Genomic DNA, 24,527 nt, shown 5'->3' with positions numbered 1-24,527 from the left:
CACCTCGCTTGCTTCAGTGAAAGAATCCGTGTATCTACGTTGGGAGGCAGGTCGGAAAAGTCAGTCGGGTGTGAACAGAGAGAGGTGAGAGATTCGCAGAAGAGGTGTGATACTGCGGAAACCTCACTTTCATCTGTTCTCCTGCAGATCGTCTAATATCTGGTTCTGTGTGATCATACCTGCTCCCTTGTCCTTTGTGCTGGGGCCTCAATTATTCATCAGATCCACCTAATTACCTGTGGAAATAAAAATATTTTTGAGGTAGGCAGACATACACTGGTTCACTTATTCCAGCTCTGCAGGGTGTTAACGTTTTCTAGGGGAAACATATTTACTAAATAAATCAAACTTCTTGTTGAATTCGCTGAAGTATGGTGTGAGTCATGTTTCTTGACATATTGTTAGTTTAAAGCTTCACAGTGATGAGTGACTGAGAAATTGAATGAGACTGCGGCTTTCACCACAACACAAACCTATTGTGCTCTGATTTTAGAGCGAGCTGCTTCTTAGCCGAACCAGTTTCTGGTTGTTATGTATTATAGATTTAATTTAAAGCCTCTACATGTTTTAACACTGCTGACACGCATCACTCCTTCAGGGAGGGTCTGCTAGAGACAAAGCAGGCTATCTTTAATCACTTGGAATTAAATAGAACAAAAAGATTACAAGGATTTTTTTTTTTTATATTGTTGGGCTGTCGTATGCTCTGAAGATACGAAAACACAGCACTCTACTTCCATTTGTATGACTCTAAAATAAGGGTAAGAATTTGACCTGTCTGATTCAAGTTACTACTCATAGTAGAACTGGTCATCCATGAAAGTGGTAAGTTTTTGCAGCACTCTGATAAACACCTCATATCATAGCACCCTATATTACAGTGTAATTACTACAAGCCACCAATAAAATATCTAGCATGAAGTTAAGCGAATCAGGAAACAAAAATGCTTCACATTAACAACTATGGGTGCCTAAAAAAATGACACCATGGTAATTTTGAATTACTGGACATACAGAGCAACAGCACATATGTCCCATCACAACAGCTATGACATAAAAAGGAGCCAAACCGATATGGAAAACTTACTCGGTGAAACAAAAACTTTATATATAACATATTATATATTGTCTTTCTTTGCTCGTAAACATTAATATCCACAGTATTAATGTTTGATATCCAATAATGCCCAACAATTTTAGTTTAAGAGTAACTTGGCTCCTGAAATGCTTTCATAATAAGACTATAGATTTTTTAACATGATTGCAACCTGCAGCCTTCTTCCCTTGTATTTAAACATTTGTCTTGGTAACTTAGTGAGTGTTTTACTGATACACCCTGTACATAGTATTGAGTTAAATGGAATGGAAGAGTGACACCTTAAATTTGACCCACATCAACAAATCTTTTATGGTCTTAAAACAGTGGAATAGCTCTGTCAATAGACCATTTAATCATCCTTTTTATAAGCAATAGAATAATCAGACACAAAGACAATGTTTTAATAATCTCATCAAATAGTTAAGACGTCTGTTTAACGCATGGACACACTCATGCGTTAGAGAAATGGTGTCACTTTCAAGTGTAACATGGACGTTTAGATTACATCTTGAAAGCTTTACAGATCAGGTGTATCTTTCTGCCTGACCTAAAACCTGACTTTAGGCTTCACGGCCAAATGGGTACACTTCTGAACAACAGGCACCTGTGATTCCCAGTCTGTAGCAGTGTGTGCTCTCCCACCCTGAACAAGCTGACATTTTGAGGCTCCACATTCACCGGTCGCTATTTCTCAACCTAAATTTACCCTGAAGTTTGTCCTCTGTGAGTTTAAGTGCAAATGGAAATTCCAGCGCTCGCTAGAATGACTCCCCTTTTCCTGTCTACGCCCCGAGTGTTTCCTGTCAGATGCATGACTAGGTGTGTTGACTTTCAGATTAAAGCAACTGACTTTGGGGGTACATTTGGTCTGACTGTGGGAAAGGGTGTTGATTTCTCCGGGTCATCCAGCTATCACACACCGACTCTCCACTTAAAGCTTCCTCTGGCTCCTATATAATCTTCCCCTCTTCAAACAGAGGGCACGTCGGATAGAGGATCTGTTCAAAATGTAGCTCTGCCTAATTAGAGGCCTCACAGCCGACGTCTCAAGTCTTCTTTTGTCCAAATGCAGTGTATCGTTACTCCCAGTTTTGTGTTGCCCTGTCATAGACATGTCCATTAGTGCTATTAGGTAACTCTGCCATTTTTAATGAATACAAGCACACAGAGGGCCTTTAGTTGAGAACTTCCTCACTTCCTGCGAAGGCAAATATTATGTTTTATTTTCTTGACTGCATCCATGGCAGGGATGTCGCGTGTGTGATGTGTAAATTCGTCTGTAAACCACTCTGGAGACCGTGAGATTACTTTACAAACGGAGGCTCACAGAGGCCGGCTTCACTGCACCTGAACAATACAGTAGTTCATTCACAGAGAGAGAGAGGGGAAGAACGCTGCTCTGTTCTAAAAGTTAAAAATCAAATAGTTTTGCATTACCGTATTACCTAGGACCTGACTCATCCTTGTGTACCATCATTACTTCGGTTTGTATAAACTCAGGTCTGACAGCACTAAGATAAAAAGATTGATATAAGCTTCACAAAGTAGTAGGCAAGGAATAAAGTATATAATACAAAACAACAATATGTAATATAAATAGGTAATTTTAATAATTGAATTTCTAATAACTACTTAAAGACACAAATATCTTCCCATAAACTACACAGGTGGGACATGTTTGCTTCACCACTGCTAAATCAAAACTTATTTGGGGATTTTGAGGCAGGACATCTGGTTATATCAGACCAACGGAGCAGAGAGTCTGAGGTGAATGCAATATTACTTCTGTAGATATCGCTGCTATCTCTTGGACTGATTTTTGTGTACAGAGCCAAGCCTCATCCTACGGAAAAGAACACTATGTACACGGTACACAGTCTTATTGCCATCCAAATGACCAAACCAGCTACAATAGATTCTATCCAGGTCATTTGTTCATATAACGTTTTACCGCTCTGTTTATATAAGACCATGTGACCAACTTCATTTCTCAACACTGAAACAAGTGGAAATGAACTTGACATTCGATTCAATCGACTCTCAGATCAATATTCTGGAGCCCACCTGCCGTCAGTTTGAAAGAATCTCACGCCTGGATTAGGGCCCGGGAAAACCACGGGAGATGTCGGCTCTATTTTTAAAGCAACAGAATGTCTCACACATGACATATGGATGTGAACATACAAACAATAACAGTATTTGGTGCCTGATGGCATCTAGCTAAGTCTAGGGCTCATCTCAGTTACATCAGACTGTAGACACACCTGAAGTGTGAAAAGTATCAAGTTATCTTTGCCTTGAGGAGAAGAAAGCTCCTAACATAGATGAGGTGAAACTGATTAAGTCAAAGACTGTTACTTAATGGAGGCACTGCTGGGTGGTGCTTCACTGGGATGTGATGGATGTTTGACAGAATGAAGAGAAACAGACACGGCGTGGTGGTATGAAGTGATTAAATAGGTTTATTTGATTTACAGACATGTACATTTTCTATCAACCCCCAGAGGGAGCATCACAGTTCAGTTCTAGAATAACATCCTTTGATTTCTCCGCCACCTCTCCTGTATTCACTTGCTCTAAAAATAAAAATAACCTCTGTTTTCTGTTCAACATCAGAAATAGGTCTCTTTTTACACGATTCTTGTACGACAAGAAGTAGCATATTCTCAAAACATCACTTCAGTGATTATTAACACAAAATTACTCGACACAATGGACTTCTACGCCTAGAGGATTGGTGCTAAATCAACTAAATTTGGCAAAAGTGAAACACAATTCGTGACCCATCTGACCAGAGCCTGGGCTCCTTCTGATATAGACAGATGACAACATGTCAGCACTTACTGTGAGGATGACGTGACAGAAGTTGATGCCAGCCTATGGGTCAAATAAATCCCTGAACATTTAAGTGTGCAAAATGACTTGTTCTTGTTCTTCTTCTTTTCCAGGAAAAAAAAAGCAGTTACATGAGCTACAAAAATGAATGCAAAAGTATTGCACGCTAACAATGACACCAATATGTCGTCTTCAAAGCATCACATTGCATTTCTTTAGTTCTCTCGGTGAGGAGAATGTTTGAGATGTCCGATTTATGATCACAGTAAACAGGAAGTGATGTAGAAAGGTATTGTGTTGATTCATTGTGATACAAAAGGTTGAACAAACAGGCATTTTCTAAAACCCAAGGACATATAACAAAGTGTAATATACTCAAACCATAAACTTCCCTTTATAGATTATTCTTCATTATGGTAACAAACAAATAAATACATTGCATCCAAGCCATCATTTACAATATATTAAAAGTTGCTGCGTGATATAGCTATATATATATTTATCTCTATTGTAGTTATTAGAAAAACTCATTTGGTAACATTAAAAAAAAAAACGGTAAAAGGAAGGTAAGAAGCTTAGTTCGTTAAGAAGATGGAGGTGTGTAAACACATCAGGTTGGACAGAATCACATTCAGAGAGCTCCAAGCATGTTGGAGAGAAGCTAAAGCTAATGATCTGGCAACAAGGACACAGCCCACACAGCACCCGCACACAGCCAGTGAGTCACGCTCGCACATCTACGCTACAACAGCCGGCCCGGTGTCTCCCTTCCTTCCTCCCGCTCAGGTCAGACCATCCCCCTCCTCCTCCTCCTCCTCCTCCTGTGTCTTCTTGAAGGTCAGCAAAGTGCTTTTTTCCCCTTTTATGCACACGCTTGAACAACTCTGACTACATTAGTGGCTAAACGTTTTCAGTAAAAATTGTATCCACCAGGTAACACATTACAAAAACAGTATCCTAATGAAGCTATTGCCTTTGCACAGAGAAGAACCTAGTTGCAGTCCTCCTCCCGGGCCAAGCATTTCATTTGCATAATTACATGTAAGATAATGCATAGCGTGATGAAATCAAATCCAGGTTTTCTGTCTATTGTGTCCTTCTACTTCCTATGGAAATCTCAATGTTCGACTTCTGGCGCAGGTATTGAGGGGGACTCAGCTCCTGCAGTGACATCTGAGGATCTGCTTTCAAGGGGAGATTCCTCACTTATCCATTATGAGTGATAAGAGGCCGCCGTCAGTCAGACCCGGGGCCGATGGATTTCCTCTTCCTGTCTGGGATTTCGATTTCTAATAATCTGACGAGCGGGACTCCAGCTCTTTACAAAGGTCCTTTCTACTGATAGTGGAATGGGATATCTACAATTGCGAGGGGAAAACGATCTCTTTTAACAATGGCTGTTATTGTAACCAGCATGGACGGGACTGGAATCCGTCATTAAAAGTGACTCGGCCCCCGTGTGGGTGTGTGTGTCCAGAAATTTAAAACCAACCATCAGCGAGCTACCCCCTCTAATGGGAAACCCATCCCACTGATAAGGCAGTGTGGATAAAAAACGGTTGGTTTGCATGAAAAAAAAAAAAAACTTCCTATGTACACAGAAACTCAGGTGTTCCTCCTTAAAAGCCAAAAGAGTAGCATGTCATGTACTTTCGGGAAAAGAACATTATAAATGATACAAAATATATAATCCAGTGTCTGCTTAAAAGAGCCTAGACTGCTTCATCTTCCTTCTGAAACAATCCTAGACAGTAACCTCCAGTTTAAAATCCATAATCACACAATAAAAAGAATAGAAAAAATCACAAGCAACCTTATGAAAAATAATGTGCAGAAAAATCAGATCTCTGTCATGTCCTGTGGCACTGTCTACACTGATTTAAGTGCTACAAGCTAACTAAAAACACACATACGAGGGTCATAGGAAACAGCTGCAGATGGGAAAGCTCCGATTTTTAAGGCCGATTCACTGACCTTTAGACGGTAACACTTTTTGGCTCTCGGTTGGCGGTCATGTTTACATGCACGGCGAAATTTGGATCGATAATGAGAATACTGCATTCATCGTGTAAACAGTGTGTTTAGGTTAGAAGTTCATGTTGTTAATACTGCGATAAGATGTGCAGGGCGATGTGATGTTGGGCACATGGGCGGACGTTTGAATCATTGTCCTGCAGCACATTTTGACAAGGTGCAACACTTGCTCCACGTAACTTGAATTTTACAGCTACTCAAAGTGTTGAAAAGTCTGGGTAACACAAATTGTGGAAAATTGGCATTGGAGCAGCATGGACATCAGACGAGCTTCGTGACAGCAGATGTTCGTGTAAACAGCAGGATCGGACCAGTTTCGAAGCCAAAAGCCGAATTACCGCGTGCATGTAAACACAGACAGTGATGAAGTCATGAGGGTTGTTGGTGGTCAGTGCAAAGTCTGAAGGAATGTTATGACGCTATGGCACTTGGTGCAGATCGACAGCCAATGAAACAGACAGACATACAGAGACAGACAGGCAGACAGACAGGGCAGGTTCATGATCAGCATTCAGTAGTATGGCATCAGGAGTTGGAGGGGAACATGTTGTTTTTTTTTGTAATTTTTTTTTTGTTGCCAACTCAACCTCCTCCCTGGAAGGTTCAATGGATCACAGACAGAGGTGAGGAGGACACCAGCTGCTGGTCAGGTGGCTCCGGCACACCAGCACGCCGCTAAGCGTGTTCCCGTGATTTAGAGGCAGTTCAGGAAGGGGCAAGACGCTCCCTCATTCCAGTTCTGAGCAGCCTCAATGAGCGTGTTAAAAGGAAGAGCAGCAGGAGGGAGGAAGAGGAGGAGGAGGAGGAGGAGGAGGAGGTATAGGTGGAGGTGGAGGTGGAGGTCAAGGAGGAGGAGGAGGAGGATCACGGTGGTGATAACAGGGAAGTTGACCCCGGGTGGAGTTTCAAAGAGGTGGATTAGCTGCCCTCCATTTTTATCTCCATGTTGTCATCCCTGTCTGGTTTGGATGCTCCTCAATTGGTTGTCACCTGAGAGAGAGAGAGAGAGACAGAGAGGGAGGGGAGGGAGGAAACAGAGTGGTTAGAGCCCGGCATCACCACAGGACATTCTCATGTAATTAATGTTGAGGTTGAAAGCTCCTGGGCCATCTGTTAGGACCTTCCTCATAACGCAGCCCACCAGGACCAGCCTGTGACCTAAATATTTGCCTGCACAAAGCATACCAACACATAACAGTTTGTTTAATGCAGACGCACACTCAATCTGTACAGTAGCAAGCTTTAAGCCACAGAAACACACGTGTATCTGCAGATGGGGGTTTTCATTTGATACGACTGTGCCTCTTCCTCAGTGTCCCATCACATGTTATATGCCGTGATTATACTGGTTTTCAGAGTAAAGAGATATCATGGCTGTCAAGTAAATGAAGCAAAAAAGTGTAAAAAAATGAAAAATCTCTCTCAAATTTAGTGAAGAAGACAGAAGGATTCAAATTAAAATATGCAAAAAAGATGTACAGTAAGTGTACTTTTCATTTCCACCATTACTTATTTTCTTCTTCTTTGTTTAGTTAATTAGCGGTTGGCAAACAACGTCAAGGTGCATTATATTACCGCCACCTACGATACTTCTTCTTCTTCTTCTTTGCTCGAATAACAATTGCTTTTCGTGCTCTATATACCGAGGACTGGAAAATGCCTTTGATTCAAAGGAAATGTCACGATAAATCGTCTTCATTTCAATCAAGAAGAAGAAGAAGACACACTAAAAGGCGGTAATGCACCTTGATGTTGGTCGCCACCCGCCAATAAACCGAACAAAGAAGAAGAAGACACTGTTTATTTGCATTGGGCTCGCTCAGTTAAATTGATAGACGCTTACATTTAATTGTTCATTAAAATACTGCACCCTTCTCTACATTAACACGTTAACATAAATGTGGAGCCGGAGGGGAAAGTGTCATACTGGCTCATTAAGCGTGCATGCTGCCATGCCTGTGATCTCTTCAGAATGCCTGAGAGAGATGAGGGAGCTTCCCGCTGTTTGTTGTGGTCTGTCATCACTGTGCCCTGGATGCTCCGCTGCACGAGCTACTGCTGCTGCTACAACAGGATTAGTGCAGGGAGCTTGGCAGAGCAATGTTACGAGCTTGTGTCTTGCACTCTCAAACACACATATACACACTCCAACAGACATCGACAAATACAGCCATACACACTTGTTTATATACACACATCCCGACATGGTGATGAACTCCAGAAAGACAGCGTCATGCAAATAAGGGTAATTATCTTAAACAGGGGGATTAGTGGATTTTTGGAAAACAATGTGTTTTGTGGTAAACCGTAAATAAACCGTAAACTCAGAATCGCTTGAGCCAAAATACGTGTTTTGGTGTAAGCGTTGCATTGAGAAAATCTGAGGTATGTGTTGGCCTGCCTCCCCGCAGATTCACTATCCCTGTGCTGGAGACTGTTGACCTCTCAAGCCAAAGGGAGTTCTGATTGGTCTGGCAGGGAAATCAACGCTAATCAACCTGACTTGATGTGGTTTTTGGCTGGGAGGACGCAAATCATGACCAATCATGGCCAGACTGGCATTGCTATACTGTCGATGGGACTGGCTTCACGTTCAAGGACAGATGGGAGGACGCAGTGACTGGTGTAAACGAGACAGAAGGAGTGTTATAGGGAGAGGGGCTTTGGTTTCTTCCTTTTCAGGTACTCATCTGATCACGAAACAAGAAGAGCTGAGAGTCAACAGGCTTTCGGAAGGTATTGTGAGCTGGAGGTCACATTAGAGCCAGGCTGTGCGTGTGTGTTTGCATGTGTGTGTGTGTGGTTTGTTGTTTCTGCCAATCAAGAACCCACTGAACACTACAGACTCAGGACTCATAGCTTTTGCACGATGATAAGAGCACAAAGACGGAACGTGTGTGTCTGCAGCTGTACAAACACTTTAAACAGTTAAAGTTTGCACTGCAGAGATTTGCCACAACGTAAATTTCCTCCCTGATATACCACAGGATGTCTGGTTACTGAGTAAATGTGTTTGGAGCTGTGCTGTCAGGTCTCACGCTGATCGTTTAACAGTCCCCGGCTCGGGGATGTCCCCTGTTCATCGTGCAGTGTGGGCTGAATCAGTCAGTGGAGGCTGCTTCCTCCTGCAGAAGAAGTTAATTGGATCTTAGTGTATCTGATCTCCAGTGGGATTGCAGCACCAGAGATTAATAGCTTGCGATGTATAACAGCTTTGTCGATCCCTGCATCCCATCATCCTCATTTATTCGGTGGCCGTGTGTCTTTTCTCCTCTTCCACTAAATCTCTCTCCGTCACTTCCACTCACTGTTACAAAACCTTTTTTTTGTTGCTATCTAAATCCCTGACCATGGCGCCATATCTTATCCTACGGCAGTATGTTGTAGCTCTTGGGTCAATGTAAAACGATGTCAACACAGAGTGGCTGACCTGTGAACTGTATTGATCTGCCAGTCAGGCCCAAGGGAGGAAGTAGTGCTTGTCACTGATTGGATTATCTTTCAAAACAATTGGTTGAAAATCTGTCAGCCAAGAGCCCCTTAGTGGGTTCATGTTAGACTTGAAATGATCAGTTCATTGGAAAATTCAATTCTGGCCTTTTGAAACTGTAAGTATCTATACTAAGTCCCATTTGACAACACGGGGGAAAATGCTTCGGCGGCTGTGTGTGACAGAGGACTGACAGAACCCTGAGGCCGACGGCGTAAACTGCCACTGAAACATGATGTGTGTTTCAGCCTAGCGGGAGCCTTTCATGTCACCTGTCATTAGCTGTGAATGCTAATGTGACCCTGCCGGTGGGAGCAGCGCTGCCGCATTACCACAGCCAGACCACACAAAGCTACAAACCATGTCGCCCTGATACTGCAGTGTTTTCCAAAGCAGACCTATTTTTAGACTTATTTCATCCCTCCAACACTGCCTTCGCCTCACACTCATCTGTGCACCATGCAAGTTGCTTGTATACGGCTGCATTCCTTTTTTATTTTTTTTAACCAGAAACTATGTGGTGATGCAACTGCAAGCACATATTGTTGGTAGCTTTTTTGTGAGCATATGTAAGGAACCTTCATTTGAAATTCAGAAAGATGCAGATGAAAATGAGAACTACGTCAAACTGCTTTTGAAAGAAATCCTGCAATTTTAACCCTGGACGTTTGAGTAATCATCAGTAAACGCATGATTTAACCTTTGTTGCAAACTGATAAATTCAGTCAGAAGAAACAGGAAATTATGATAAACGCACCAGTCAGTATACCCATTCATGACCTATGTCTTTATACACAAATAAACCCAGATAACTTTAGAAGGGAATGATTAGAGTCGGTAAACCTTGAACCTTTGGCTAAACACGATAACCTTTACAAATAAGTCACAACAGCTCCCTTGTCGTTCTAATCAGCGAGTCAGAGTTTAATCTTATTATTCTTCATATGCCACTCTCCATTGTGCTACTGTGCCGGGTTGTCTGGTGTGCTGCCAATATTGTGTCCCCCCCCCCCCATCAGTTAATAATCAGTTTTGCACCATGTGTGAGGGTCTGATAAAGACAGGAAGGGGAGAAGGCGGCTCGGGTTTTTGATAAGATTCCAGAGAGTCGGTCAAATAATCAACCCTCCAAGAATGCAGAAACACTCCAGAGTACAATGGGATGGGAAATGAATCATTGATCAATCATTTGTGTATCAGCATGTTTATCACCCGCAGTGTTTACCAGACTGTAAAGCTCTGCACAGCCTCGGGTCAACGTGTTTGTTTAGGGGGAAAAAAAATGTTTTCGGGTCTCTGATGAAAACAGCTCTACATGATGCCTGGCAGGTAATGAGGAAGGAGCTCTATAAATGGTGATGTTCCAAGACCGTCTATTTGTTGTTAAAGACGTTAACTGCTCATGGAACTGCTGATGTGAAAAACACTAAACGTGAAACAAGCTTCTTTACGGGAAAAGGGGAATTTACCTGGTCATACCTTGACTGTGGAGGGTGGAAGTGCCAGCTGGCTCAACCTGCAGAGAGAAGAAAGAATTGTTTTAGGAATCAAGGATGCACAACAACTTTAAGACAGCTCCTTTAAAAACCACATGCAGCATTTATTACCTATACGCCAGGGAGGATGTGTTTTGACCCCTGCCCAATTGTTTGTTTGTTTGTGAGCAAGAAAACGCAAAAAAATTGCCTAACAGATTTGCACAATTCTTGATGGCAGGATGCAATAAGGGTCAGGGAAGAAGCCGTTACATTTAGTTTAAGGTCAGGGGCCGTTTTTCAACCAATTTATAATTTTCCCAGGGAATAATTGATGGATCTTGATGGAAAAAAGACATTTGGGGCAACTTGATTGAATCCAAGGGGACGGTTGGGCCTTGGCAGAGGTATGCGCTCCACTGAGTGTCATTCTACTTACTCTCCTTTTGTCCCTAATCTCATTCATCACATCCTAACTGTCCTTCTCTGTCTGCTCTCCAGGTAGACTCCAGGCTGCATGCTCAGCCCGACTCCACTGCACTGCTCTGACAGATGAGACGTCTCTGCCCTCACACTTCACTAAGTGTGACTGTGGACTGGATGAATGTGTGGGGAGGCAGCATGGACTGAACCCGAGCTATTAATGGCCCTGCAGCCAAAAAAAGCTAACAACCTAATAAAGCGCTCTTTAAGGCTGGAAATAGACACTCGCGCTCCAGTGAGTAACTCGTTCGGCTCTGTGCGTCTTATAAATAGCGCTGAGTATCTGAGGCCAGACTCAATGGAGGGAAAAAAACTCTGTAAAATCAGGGAGGATTTATTAACTGGGGGCGTCGGAGTGTGAATGGAATCCAAATGTATCACAATCATGGAACAACCCCCGCTTGTACAAAGTTGTGGATGCTGTCGTCCTGCTTGGTCCCTGAGGTGCTGTTTGCAGCTTGTTACGTAAGAGCTGCTGCTGCTCAAGCTAGATGTTCTTCTTCTTCTTTGGGATGTCTCGAACAAATCTGCACAGTTCTGCTGAGGCTGAAACTATGTGAGGTATTCAGCAGCGTATTTGCTGTGTACTTAAACATTATACCAAGTGTCAAAAATCATACAAAAAGATCAATATATGAATGACTTTTGAGGAAATCTTCTAAGAAGGCATATATCTAATAATTCAAGAAATATCTGTGTGTCTGTCTGTGTTATGTGGAACGCATATCTTGAGAACTGTTCATCTTATCAGCTTCACACTTGGCTTGTGTGTTTCTAAAGACCCAGGGGAGTGCACTGTTGAATTTGGTGTGAATTGTAACATGTGATACGGTCAATAAGAATAAAATGTTGATAAAAAGGGGACCAGTAGCATTGCCCTGGGATGGAACGTCAGTGACGCTGTCAATCACGACAACAGCAACAACTCCAGTCTGTTGTTCTGAGTTGAGATTCACCCAACTCTAGATAAGCAGGTGATCAGCTGTTTGTGCAGCTGAGATGAACAGCAACTAAGATGAGCAGCTTCAGGGATCTGTGCACTGAGTCCTGCAGCTGGTCTTTACTTGGCCATGGCTCAGTTACTGAAGTCAGCATCATCAGAGGTCAAGAAACCAGTTCAAAACGACCAGTGAATTAATTTTGGTAAAAATGTTTGTGTCACTTATGAATAAAGTACATTGTTAACAATAACAAATGCAGATTTGTTCTTATTAACACAGCCTGATATTTCGATACATGTTTATATTTCTACGAAATGGCTCAATAGCATTATGAAGTGACTGATTTACAGCTAATATAGCTTATCAGAACATAGATTTATTAGCTCATAATTGTAGTTGTATAATCTTTAATACATAATGACTTAAAATGCCAACCTCCACACATTTCTGTTCAGGGTCGTATCTGTGAAAACACAGCAATGAATTCCCAGTGAATTCAACTGTGTCTCTTTCATATCTGCACTGTTAAACTCCATCTGCTGCTCCATTAGCTTTGCCCTGGAGCGTGTGGTGTGAAAAGTAAGGGCCTGTGGTTAGATTTTGAGCGTGTGCCATTTGCCCACACACAGGCAATAATGTGGTCAAATAGTCCGAACCACAAACTAGTATCTAATACTGGCACTGTGGCAAGAGTGTGAGTTTTCTTTTAGTCAATATTTTAGCATTTTTCCCTTTTTATCCCTGAACAGACGCCACAGGAAGGCTGACAAATGTGTGTTTGCAAAGAGCCCTTTAAATCTTTATATGAACATTACACTGAAGAAGATTCAATGGCTTGGGTTGCAACTTGAACTAAAATGCAATAAATCATCCCCTTAGAGTTAGTTCCAAAAAAATTTTGCCTGATTACAAATGATTTATTTTTGGTCAAACGATCCTGAAATCTATCTCATCTGGCTTTGCGGGGGGATTTGTGGTGGGAGCGAGCGGCAGCCAGCTCCGCAGGGTGAAGAAAAAGTGACTGTAGACAGACGTCAGACATCAGACTTCCATCCTGCCTAAAAATGTCCCTCATCTTCGACAGGAAGGAAGTCATTTCTGAACGCGCTGGCACCAGGGGAGCGAGTCGACGTGATAAAAAAGTAGGAAAAAATAGTCTGAAAGGAACAAGAAGTCATGTCTCACCATCTGAGGAGAGGACGGGTGAGTTTGTTTTAGCCTTTTAAGGCCATGACCAGCTCCCGTGGCCTCCGTGTGTTCGCGTCTCGGTGTTTAAAAGAGGAAAATATGAATGCACGAGAACGAGGGGCGGTAGCTGGTAAAAGTCTAAGTAAGCACACTTAAATTGATGGCTAGAACAGCTTGTGTCAGCTCTGGAGCACTTTTAGCTGACTGGGACTTTCTATTGGCACCGGGGCCCTTCTGAGTCTTGCAGGGTTGGCACCACTGTTGGTGTCACTGGGCAGCTTGACTCGGCCACGCGTCACACCCCGGCATCAGGCTAAAATGGTCCTAGCATCGTCCAGAAAAAGTTTCAAACCTCCCTATGCACGCATGGCCCTCAGAATAAAAACATTATTTCCATTTGTTCAGCTTCCTGCAGCACAGAGACGGCGTGTTTGGATTTTGGGAGCTCTTACTCAGAAAGTCAGTGGAGGAAAACTCAAAGCAACTCTTAAATATTTAAAGAATGAATGACTAAATAATGAATGAAATAATGACGAGTCATTGAAACAATGTCTGAGTCACTTACGTTTTCTCAGCCTTCTCTCTGTCGTCCAGGAAAAACAAGGCAGTGGCCAGGAAAAACATGCCCCCCAGGACGATGATGAACGGACAGAGCATGAGGGCATAGCCCAAACTGAGGAACTGCCACAGCGCTGACGTCGCGTAGCTCTGCTGGAGGGCGTCCGAGATCTGCAAAAACACACACACACACACAAGGGCATTTTATTCCAGCTAATCGTCCAGCAAAAGTTCTTGAAATATCCCGCAATGCTCTGAAACGCCACATGACACAATACAATGTAAAGAGTCTTGGTGTTCTCTCTGACAGGTCTTTTAATTTTGATAAATAAAAATCTCCTCAGTAGTCAGAGGTAGCTTTTTTCTACTTCGACAAATTGCAAAAGTAAAGGCCTAGCTACCACAAAAGGACCTAGAGACAATGATAAATGCATTCATAACCTCCCGTCTGGATTACTGTAATTCCCTGTATATAGGTTTAGATTAAGCATCCATTAAACGCCAGCAGCTAGTTCACAATGCTGCTCACCTGGTGACTAGGACAAAAAAGAAAGACCATATCACACCCATGTTACGCCTCCTACACTGGCTTCCTGTCTGTCACAGGATCGTTTTAAAAATCCCTTTGGTCAACAATGTTGTTTTAAATGTGCTCTATGAATAATATTGAAATTGACATTGACAAAACGCACTTTACCAGTGTGGCTTCTGCATGTTTCATCATAGCAGCAGATAAAAAGGACACACAGCATGATGTAAACGCAGTGGTTTTCTGTTTTATTTAGTTGGATTTCTAATATGTGCTGTTGAAGGCTTCAGTAACGCCGCAGCGGTCAGTCTGTCATGTGTGGCGCTGAGGAGAACACCAGCTGGAGAATGGTGGGCGTGATGCGATCATCTCTGCCTCCCTGTATCACCGAGGAGGCAGCTCTCCAACACGCATCGGTCACCGCGCTGACACACGTGATGGAGAGGAGGCCGCTTTTAGCAGATTGTGTGGCGGTGTGCACAGCGGGAGCGGGACGGGGCTTCTCGTCTCTGTGTGAGCGGGCGTAGGTCACCCTGGCTGCAGCACGTTGATTATATGTTACTGTCAGCAGAATGACTTTCTTTATGGGGAGATCTGGAGAACTGCTGATCGAGGGATGTTGGAGGGAGCGTTCGTGCCCACACAGAACGGCTTCATAAGTGCGTGTGCAAAGCGCATGCATGCATCACGAGGAGTGTGTGTGTGTGAAGAATCTATTATATGTACAGCTGTTGTGTGTGTGTGGCCAGTGTAGAGTGTGTTTTGTCAGGTACAGTTAATTGCCTGATACATGCACAGGGCAGTTTGGCTAAAAATACATTACGACTCGCTGCATGACTAATTATCCAGGCGGAATTTCTTGGGAGATTGCTGAGAGATTGTTCCAGGCGTTCCCCCGCCACCCACTCTGCCCGTGGCCATGTCCTACCCGTGCACTATAGGAGGAGTCCATTATGTGTTTGTCAGGGGAGTCGTACAAGACAACTGCCTCTCCTCTGGTCTACGTGCTGATAGAGGGGATGCGGGCTCAGGAGAATTCCACATGCACCAAAGTGGTAGTTGTGTTTGCACCGGGAACCCCACACTGGATTGGTCGAGCACGTCATCGGCAAGTCTGTGTGGCACATAACCCCATTGTGAAAACGACTGACCCACTGATTCGCTCACTTTCCCCTGTGGTTGCTTAGCAATAATCCCAGTCCATTTTCCTTGAGATTCTCCACTTCCCTCACTCGCAGGATTCGCGCCAGTTCACAGGAGCGACTCTGTATCAGGCCGCGCTCGCTGTGCGTCACGACGAGCCCATCGCACTCGCGTGCTAAACCTCAGTTCAGGAACTGGGGCGGTGAGTAGTGACGCACATGGAGCACTTGAGTTGGTTCAGGGGGTTTGTGGAGGAGTGAGAAACCCCCGGACATTGGCTGCATTACTCAGAGGAGAGAGTCGTGACCCTCGAGGCCGGATGGAGAAGACCGCGGTGGCTGGCTCACTGTGAGGCCATGTCTGGGTAATTTCGCTTGACAGTGTCTGTGTGTGTTTGTTTTCAGGTTGCATTATGCTGACATTTGGAGCCTGGACACTGGAATACTGTTGCAATAATGGAGCCATTAGCCTATTTTTTCCACAAGTGGTGTAAGCATTTAAAAACAGTTATTTTAATCATCAAGCAATCTGTTGCTCATTTTGATTAGTTTATTTAGTCATTTACTTAAATAGATTTTGCAATTAAAGGACCTGTTAGCCCAAGATAACATCTTCAAATTGTTTTATTCATCAAACTCACAGTTCAAAACCCACATATTTTAATTTACCATGATTTTTAAAGCAGATAATCACAGCAACTAGCTAATGTAAGGAATATTTGCTAAAGAACTTAAACACTTAAAAGGTAGGGTTGGTAATTTGTTTCTGAAACACGTCTCTATATTATTTGTTGAAATCCTCTTTAAATCCCCTCAATAAATAAAATAAGAAAAAAGTCGGTAACTGTGAACATCGCAGGACTGTAACAAACACAAGCAGTCATTGTCTGTCAATAACCGACCTGCCCCCCTTTCTGTGTGCACCCTGCCTGTGAGAGGGAGTTTTCAGCCGTGGAGACACACACCACTGGAGCAGACACAATAGCCAGTGGTTAGCGAGCAAGTCATGTAAAAGTTCTAGCAGTTGTAGGTCAGTACACGTTCATGTATTCTTTTCGGGTGTAGTTTCAGCAAGAGGGGTGAGAGGAAGTAGTGGCAAGTATCGGTTCCATATTTTCATAGTGTAGTCTGCACTGGCTAGATTTTCCAGGATTACCAACCCTATCTTTAATCTGCAGGCAAAATTCTTGATTTGTTTGTGTGACTCTGTTTCTACACTAATTGAAACATTAACGTCAACAGAATGAAAGTGAGAGTGATTTAGGCAGGTTTTCAAAGTGCTGTCTCTCTAATAGGAAGTTTGTGCATTATCAGACGACACTGGGTTTGTATTTGATCTGCAAAAGAGACAATACAGCGCCAATGAGGCCTTTGAGCCTCATTCCCAGAATGTGGATTTTATTTTTCAGGGCCAGTCTTTTGAGGGACTTGTCAGAACTTGGAGATTTAACGTACAGCGCCTTTTATCTGGCGCTGACAACAGTTGAACATTTCCATTTAAGAGGGAGAAAAAGAAACCAGGACACTTTCAATGTGGCTCGACAGACAGCTGTGTGTGTCGGAGATCGGTTTGATTCACTAATCAAAGACTTACACTGCCTTTGTTAACATGACCTGGGCTGTGAGCCAGAGACACGATGGTAGAACCCAAAGTAAACACATAACACTACAGCCGTCTATTCTCCCTCAGCAATTTTCCTGACACAATTAGTCCATAAGTACCATCATCATACTGATATAAATAGTAATGTTTGGCAATGGTGTAGATTATGGTATGGATGCTATGTTATTTGCAGCATGTGTTTGCGTGACGTCTATGCACAGTTTGTCCTGCATGCTCATGGAGTGTGTAGGGGATGTTTACCTCCATGGAGTTACTATTTAACTCGACCAATGTTCCCCCTCTCTTTGGAACGGTAAGAATGCAGTTTGACAGTCTGAGGTGAATCCTGTTTCACAGTCCACTGAATAGCAAGCAGCACTTGTGTTCTGCCCTACTGGATGCTACTCTTTGGGTGTGTGTGTGCACTTGGGAAAGGAAGAAGTGGGGGTGGGGGGGTGACCGTGACCTTGAGAGGCCTTGTGTCCCAGTATAAGAGCCACTGTCTCATCTGCTAACCAATCAAATGCAGCAACACCGGTCCCTCCAGGGGGAACCGAGAGATTTACCGGAAAACGCCACTGACAGCCTGAAAGGCAGAGTGGTGAAATCACGACTCGGCTCGCCAGATCTCCTGAGACGTGTGCTAAAAGCTGCTCTTGTGCCTCACTTTGCACTGGCCCACTTACCCTTAAAGCACGAGCTGAACCGAATGCATGTATGTGTGTCTGTGCATGAACAGGGTGTGTGGTGGAGGTGCGTTCCAGCTGTGGGATATCGGAATCTGAATCATTCTTAAATATTCCTCCTCACACTGATCAGCTCACATTCACAGCTGTCAGACCTGCACTGAACGGATAAAGTCAGGAGAGTGCAGTGCTAGTAGGGGCTGAACGTGGAAAATCGGAAATGAGAACACAACAGGAGATAATCTGTGAGCGAGTGGTTGCGTTGATGACATTTCGAACACGTGACAGAAACAAAAACCAAATAATCTTGGGATGAAAAAGAGGTGTCATACACGAAGAAGACACAGTCATCCCTCATTCTAACACTTGAGAGATGTCCCTTGTTGTGTCTGGAGAATACTGTCCTTCATATGTGAAAGGTGAACTCTGGAGAATGTCCTAACCCCATCGTCCGGACATTCCCAGTAGTTCACGTCTGAAAACCACAATGGTTGCCTCTGGGAGAGTCTTACCAGGCCTATCAGGTACGGACTTCCCGCGTCACCCAGGAGATGCGAGGTGAAGCTCTGGAAGGCGACTGCCGTGGCCCGCCGCGTCGGAATAACGACAAACTGCACAAGAGACAGGAGGAAACAGAAGGTTAACAATACATGACGTTGTGATGGAGAGGACAAGGTGGGACGATTCGGTCAGCCATGTTACAACAACCTCTACTGTCATCAATTATACACATGGAGGCTCTGTGGGTCAGGCCAAGTCAGACAGACCAGTCAGTCACAATGAAAAACAAAAGAGTAATTGTCTGTGTTTATCCCTTTAGTGCCCAGCCTAATTATAAATTAAAGAGGCTGGTTGGTAAAATGCTCTTTACGAGAAGTCTTGGCTGAGTCAACCGCCCGTTTTCACTGTCGTGTCCCACATCATACATCAGAGGACGCCTCCTTTCCGTTTGTTTTCTTGGGGATCGGTCAAGACAACAATTATCGGCTCCACCCAAACTGCATCCTTACAAAGTCCACTCACGCATTTTTACCACTCAGAACTATTTTCTCCTGGATCGCTGCCATTTGTTATCGTGTGTTGCAGGAATTTCCAGTGACCGAGCCAATAAGTATAGGTTCTCCGCACTTACCATCAAAATGTCCGCTGTTATTGCCCAGTTCAGGAAAAGCAGCGTCTCTCCAATAAAGATGCAAACCTAAAATAAAGAAGAAGAAATTGCACACTTAGCCGTTGCTAATTAAGAACAGTCAATCTCCGCGGCACAAAGGAATGCTAACCAGACAGGAAGCCAAAAGAGGAGGTTGCAGATATTTCCCCCGTGTGTGGGAATCTGCTGCTGTGTAAAAGCGCTTTGGCTGCGGCACTTCGGAAACATGTTATTACGCCGTGGCCCAATTATATGTGGATGTGCAGGCCTTCATTTTGGTCCCATTGAGCCGTTTAGTGAGTGTTTAGCCTCCAAGCTGAAAAACAGCACGATAAGCATTGTGTTGCATATTCCTGTCGAAGCCGTATCGTCAGTGTGGAAACATTTAACACTTCCTACACTCAGAGCCGGATGAATTAATGTCCCGCTTATGATTGGGCGGAGTAGAAATGTTTTAACTTGAGATAACGCCGTGCAGTTGACACACTTGATGTACATGTAAGCTACTGTTTGCACACAGACTGGAGGCAGCTGCCGTCGCTGCTTTCTCCAAAACAGGCCCAGAGGGATTTGGTTGCAGTGGAATCTCGTGTATCTTTATTGACTGGTTTGGTCTGGCACGGTTTAACACGGCCGCTTGATGTGTGGGTTTCCTGCCGGGGGAATAACCCCTTCTGCCGGCGTGCCAAACCTACGGCGCAGCACACAGGGCCACAGACGGATTCCGACAGCGCAGATGTAGACGGTGGCCGACCCGAGAGCTGCGAACCAGACACCGTGACCGACATGTTGCCTCTGAGGGCAGAGAGAAGCCCCGGCCTCGGATCAGATTAGCCGCGTGTTGACGAGACAACAGCTGCGGGGGGGGGGGGGGGGGGGGGGGCATGGACATTACAGCCGCGTCACGCCTTATAATATAACACCTCGGTCAGCTCTTTGCCATGAAACCCGAGTTCACTACTGCTACTGTCGAGTAAGATGATTCAATATTAACAGTAGAGTAGCCTGCGCAGACGTGAAGTCATATGTTGGAAGTTACGGCATGTTGCGCGCTGCATTTTTTCGCACCACAAAATACTTTATTCTTGGATGTTTATCTGAGAGGAAACCTTGGTCTGTGGATAAGATATAAAACATTCGACGGCATCAATCATCTCTTTGTAATCTTTACACGGAGGAAACCAAGACTGACAAAGCTGGTTTCTTTCACACAGCAGCTGTATAAAATTGAGTTGGACAGATCTGTAATCGTGTAATTAAAATGGAATACTTCCACACCTTGGGTTTTAATTGGTTGAGTCATGCCTCAGACACTTGATTAATGTGTGCCTTAGACGGAATGGAAGCCTTTAATAAACATTTTAATTTGTTAAATCCAAACGATCATTTATATTGATGCAGCTAATGACTGACTTCAGAATATCAACCTCAACAAACCTAAACTGCAAAAGAAGCCCTGCACTCATTCAGCAGTAAAACCCAGTAAAAAAGGGCAGACTCCAACTTCAATGTCAGCCAAGGTCACATATTTAGGATATGGAAACCTGTTTGTTATGTTCCTTGACACGCATGGAAAATATTTTCAGTGTTTTGCAGATTGGCCAACTTGTCGAGAGTTAGTTCCTACGCCTTTGTCTCTGATGAGGGTAAGAAATGTGCGCTTGGTGAGTCCAGGAGCTCAGGGTTCATTGTTTCAGGGCAGCCATTGTTGAGTTGCACCCTTTCCTGCTTCACAGGGCACATCGGAGACACACAAACACTTGAGTTTTGGCCAGATGAGGTATGAGCCTCACTTACCTGCAACTGCAATTAAACTATTGAATGTGCCTCTGGGCCGGAAAGCAACCGGCACCGTGATTCAAACACTAACACCACCCTGGTGAGCTCTCACAAAGCTTTGTCTTGTTAGATTGGTTACCAGACTTCCCCCCTTTTAATTCTCACTCCCTCCGGCTAATCCATAATTAACATACTAATATCACTGTTTCCTCACCGGAAACCTGTTGGTTCTGGAGATTGGGGGAAAGCAAAATTGGGCAAAATCACATCTCCCTCGGTGGTTTGAAGAGGAAGCAACTTCCTCCTGCAGACACAGTTTGCACACGCACGGACGGTTACAGGAAACGAGTCTTACGTAAGCTCCCACGATGCTCTTCTTAGCCACCACGAAGATGAGGCAGATGAAGATGGCCGAGCCCAGCATGCTGACGGCACACACGAGTGGGTCGGCTCGTTCCGTCTTCTGTCGACACAGGCGTGTGGTGGCCGCCCCGATGACCACGCCTAGCAGCCCCGTCACACAGGTGATCGCTCCGAAGATCAGACTGGACAGGGGGGGAGCGGAGAAGAGACAACACACATGTTATTGTCTTTTCTTTCTGTTATACGCAACATGCTCATAAAACTAAAAGCATTAAACCAACTATCTCCACCTTTTACAGGTTTCACATTGCACAAGCCAAACAGAGGGAGCGGTGACTTCAGAGCCTGCTCTCCATGTTCAGTCATTAAAGCTCTCACCTGTCTGTGCTGCTGCAGATCTCCTTGGTGCAGGGCTCCGCGGTCTTCTGCACCACCTGGGCTCTGGCCAGGTACACCGGGATCCAAATGCCAAATGCACCGGTGGCGAAGGACACCGCTGATGATGCCAGGGAGGAGAAAACGTAGCTGCGACTAGCCGGGAAGAAACACAAAAATCACATTCAAAATCCAACACATGATTCTGCTGTCTTAAAAAGCTGTAGCACAATCTTAAACATATGACATGCAAATGCTTTCTTTTTGTGAAACCAAGGATTTGGGGAGATCACCTGTATTTTTAAGAGCGTGACTTTTCAGTTTCTTTTATCAAATCATTATAAAATGGGATAAAGTTAGAACTAAAAACATAGGTGGGCAATATCATGATGATTTTAAATAAATCAAATAAAAAGGTCAATATAAACCTCAATTTACACAAAGTCTCCTTTCGCACAGCTCAGGGTTATTGAAGTTGTATCCATCTAACAGCCACTCTCCCAAAAACCTGGTGCCCCCCCCCGAAGCCAAGCACAGGCCTTACTTCCTGGCGAGCGCCTTCATGTCGCAGAGCCAGGAGGTGCGGGCCTTGATGCGTCCGCCCATCTGGTCGGCGCTGCCTCTCTTCGGCTCCGGCACGAAGATCAGGATCAGGGTTCCCGCCGTGATCCCTAAAAGCGGGGATACCTACGGGGACGAGAAAAATGTACGAGGCGTCAGATCCTGCCGACTCATTGCGCCGACTGGACAGCCAGGCACACCGGGTCAGACATGGGAGCGGTTCGGAGGGAACAGATGTGAAAAGCCGGACAAAGAGCAGTGTGTTTACAGTCTGAATGGACAGCCACGCCTGACATCTTATACAGGCTCTGTGGAGCTGAAGAACATTCCCCCTGCTTACTCCACTGGCCCTGTGTGTGTGTGTGTGTGTGTGTGTGTGTGTGTGTGTGTGTGTGTTTATATGTGTGGGCCTGTCTAAGTGGTTAACACTCAATAGGAGTTTTCTGGCTTTGAGCTCTGCCCTGGGAGCCCTGCACCGGGGTGAAAACCTCAGAAGTGCCCATCTGCTTTAACGTTCGCTATCATCTTTTCTTTTCGGCGGAAGCATGTTTGTGCACGTGTGAGTCTGTGTGGGGGAGACAAAGACAAAAGACAGGATGGGATGTGTGGGAGGGCATTTGTTTGTACAATACAAAGTGCGCACAAAAGCAAAAACCAATTTCATCTGTCTGGGGGAATTCATCACCTTATATTTCGCAGACTAATAAAAACCCATTTGTATGTATTGCGATAGTGTGAAATTTGGTTGTGTGTTTGTGTGTACGCGATTGTCCTTCATTGCAGGATTAATCCGGAGTGTGATGCGGCTCATAACGCGGCTGATAATGCAGCTCAACGCAGCGGTTATGGTCTCAGAGGTGTGAGCATCGCACCAACGCTGATCATTTCCTTTTCCCATATTGTGTCTCGTTTACAATCATCTCCCTCGCGTGTGTCGAGCAACTTAATTGGATCGGCGTCTGCGTCGGACTCTCATGGTGTGCTCTCAGAGAGACGCAGCAGCAGAGCTCACCTCATCCAAGAGGCAAATAAATATTTACTTTCTTTCACGACGTTTGCTCTCAAGTGCCTTCACTATTATTCAGCATGACAACGGGAGTGTATGACCTTCGACCTTGACTCCCACGGGGCCCATTACACATTTCCTTTACGGGCTGTTCGCAATCAGACAAATGACCTCCCTCTCCTGCGCCTCATGTCTCCCCTGCTCCGTCTTACGGCGCACATTTTCAGGAAGGTAACTGGAACGTCGGACAAAAACAGACGGAAGCGCTCTGGTGTTTTTTCCTCAACGCAGAATCCCGCGGCACACAACCTGTTTCATGTCTTGGTATTTGTTTTTCGCCCTGCGTGCCACACCAGTGATATATCGGCGATGAGATTGTTTTATTGGAATGTCATTGTAGCTGCTCTGGAACAAACTGCCCTGCTCTTTGTTTTTTCTTTTATTCATGTTCCACCGTGGCAAAGGAAAAATTCGACATCCTGTTTCCTTGAACCCTGGCGAGCTGTCATGTCCAGGAATCGCCTCCGCCGCCGCCGCCCCACGCTGAGAGAATGCTTAATGCCTTCCTTCAGAATGTCACTCGGTTCATAAGAGGAGCGGGGTCATAATATGTTGTAAGAACTTTAAAAGGTGACCCTGAAGTCAGTCATTCCAATGCAGTCCTCACAGAGCATTCATTGGTCCTGTCCGTTACGGCTGGTATGTCCCATAGATGTCCCAATAAATGTTTTGTCTCACCTACTCAGTAGAGTCCCTGTAAAACGGTGATTTATGCTCCTGCATTTACTTCCAAATGAACAGTAAGTAAGTGTGCAATGGCTAAAAACAGTCCACAAAGGGTTTTCCTCTTTAGGTGTCTCTCGGATTCCTTTATCTTTAAATTGAAGCATTTCATTGAAAGAGACCCAGCTTCAGCAGCTTTAGGGATATCTTACAAGCCACAAACAAATGAGTCCTTGTGCCAGGTCAAACTAAAACCCTGCTCTCTTCCCTATGACAACGCTCAGTGGCCTCTCAAGTACACAATACAGTTCACTCCATTTCTTAAAATACTGGTGTTAGAAACTGACCCAGATACACAACATTGCACACATACAAAATACTGGGTCACATAAACTTAGTCACAATTGGTTGCTCTGTTCAGATTTTCTTTCTATATCAGATCATTTTTATGTAGCTGTTCCATTATCTTTTCAAATGTGGCCAGTATCAGACTCCAATGAGAACTGG

At 44.3% G+C, this 24,527-nt stretch overlaps 1 protein-coding gene across 2 annotated transcripts in view; it reads right to left on the bottom strand.

The window, feature by feature from the left end:
• Positions 1 to 3,535: 3,535 nt before the first annotated feature.
• spns2 (SPNS lysolipid transporter 2, sphingosine-1-phosphate) overlaps positions 3,536 to 24,527 on the bottom strand; it is a 66,191-nt gene continuing 45,199 nt past the window's right edge. The window contains exons 6-13 of one of the 2 annotated variants that reach the window (XM_062406014.1): positions 22,275 to 22,417; positions 21,734 to 21,886; positions 21,348 to 21,537; positions 19,196 to 19,261; positions 18,576 to 18,674; positions 14,111 to 14,274; positions 10,938 to 10,974; positions 3,536 to 6,958 (exon numbers count right to left, since the gene is read on the bottom strand). In XM_062406014.1, the coding sequence (XP_062261998.1) occupies positions 6,944 to 6,958; positions 10,938 to 10,974; positions 14,111 to 14,274; positions 18,576 to 18,674; positions 19,196 to 19,261; positions 21,348 to 21,537; positions 21,734 to 21,886; positions 22,275 to 22,417 (867 nt within the window). In that variant the 3' untranslated portion in view covers positions 3,536 to 6,943. Of the gene's footprint in view, positions 6,959 to 10,927; positions 10,975 to 14,110; positions 14,275 to 18,575; positions 18,675 to 19,195; positions 19,262 to 21,347; positions 21,538 to 21,733; positions 21,887 to 22,274; positions 22,418 to 24,527 lie in introns of both variants that reach the window. The other variant, XM_062406015.1, reaches the window with a different exon arrangement.

The sequence above is a fragment of the Platichthys flesus genome, chromosome 15 (genome assembly GCF_949316205.1).
Source record: "Platichthys flesus chromosome 15, fPlaFle2.1, whole genome shotgun sequence".
In the NCBI taxonomy this organism is placed as follows: domain Eukaryota; kingdom Metazoa; phylum Chordata; class Actinopteri; order Pleuronectiformes; family Pleuronectidae; genus Platichthys; species Platichthys flesus.
The sequence above is the reverse complement of the archived record's forward strand: the minus strand, read 5'-3'. Positions and strand labels throughout refer to the sequence as shown.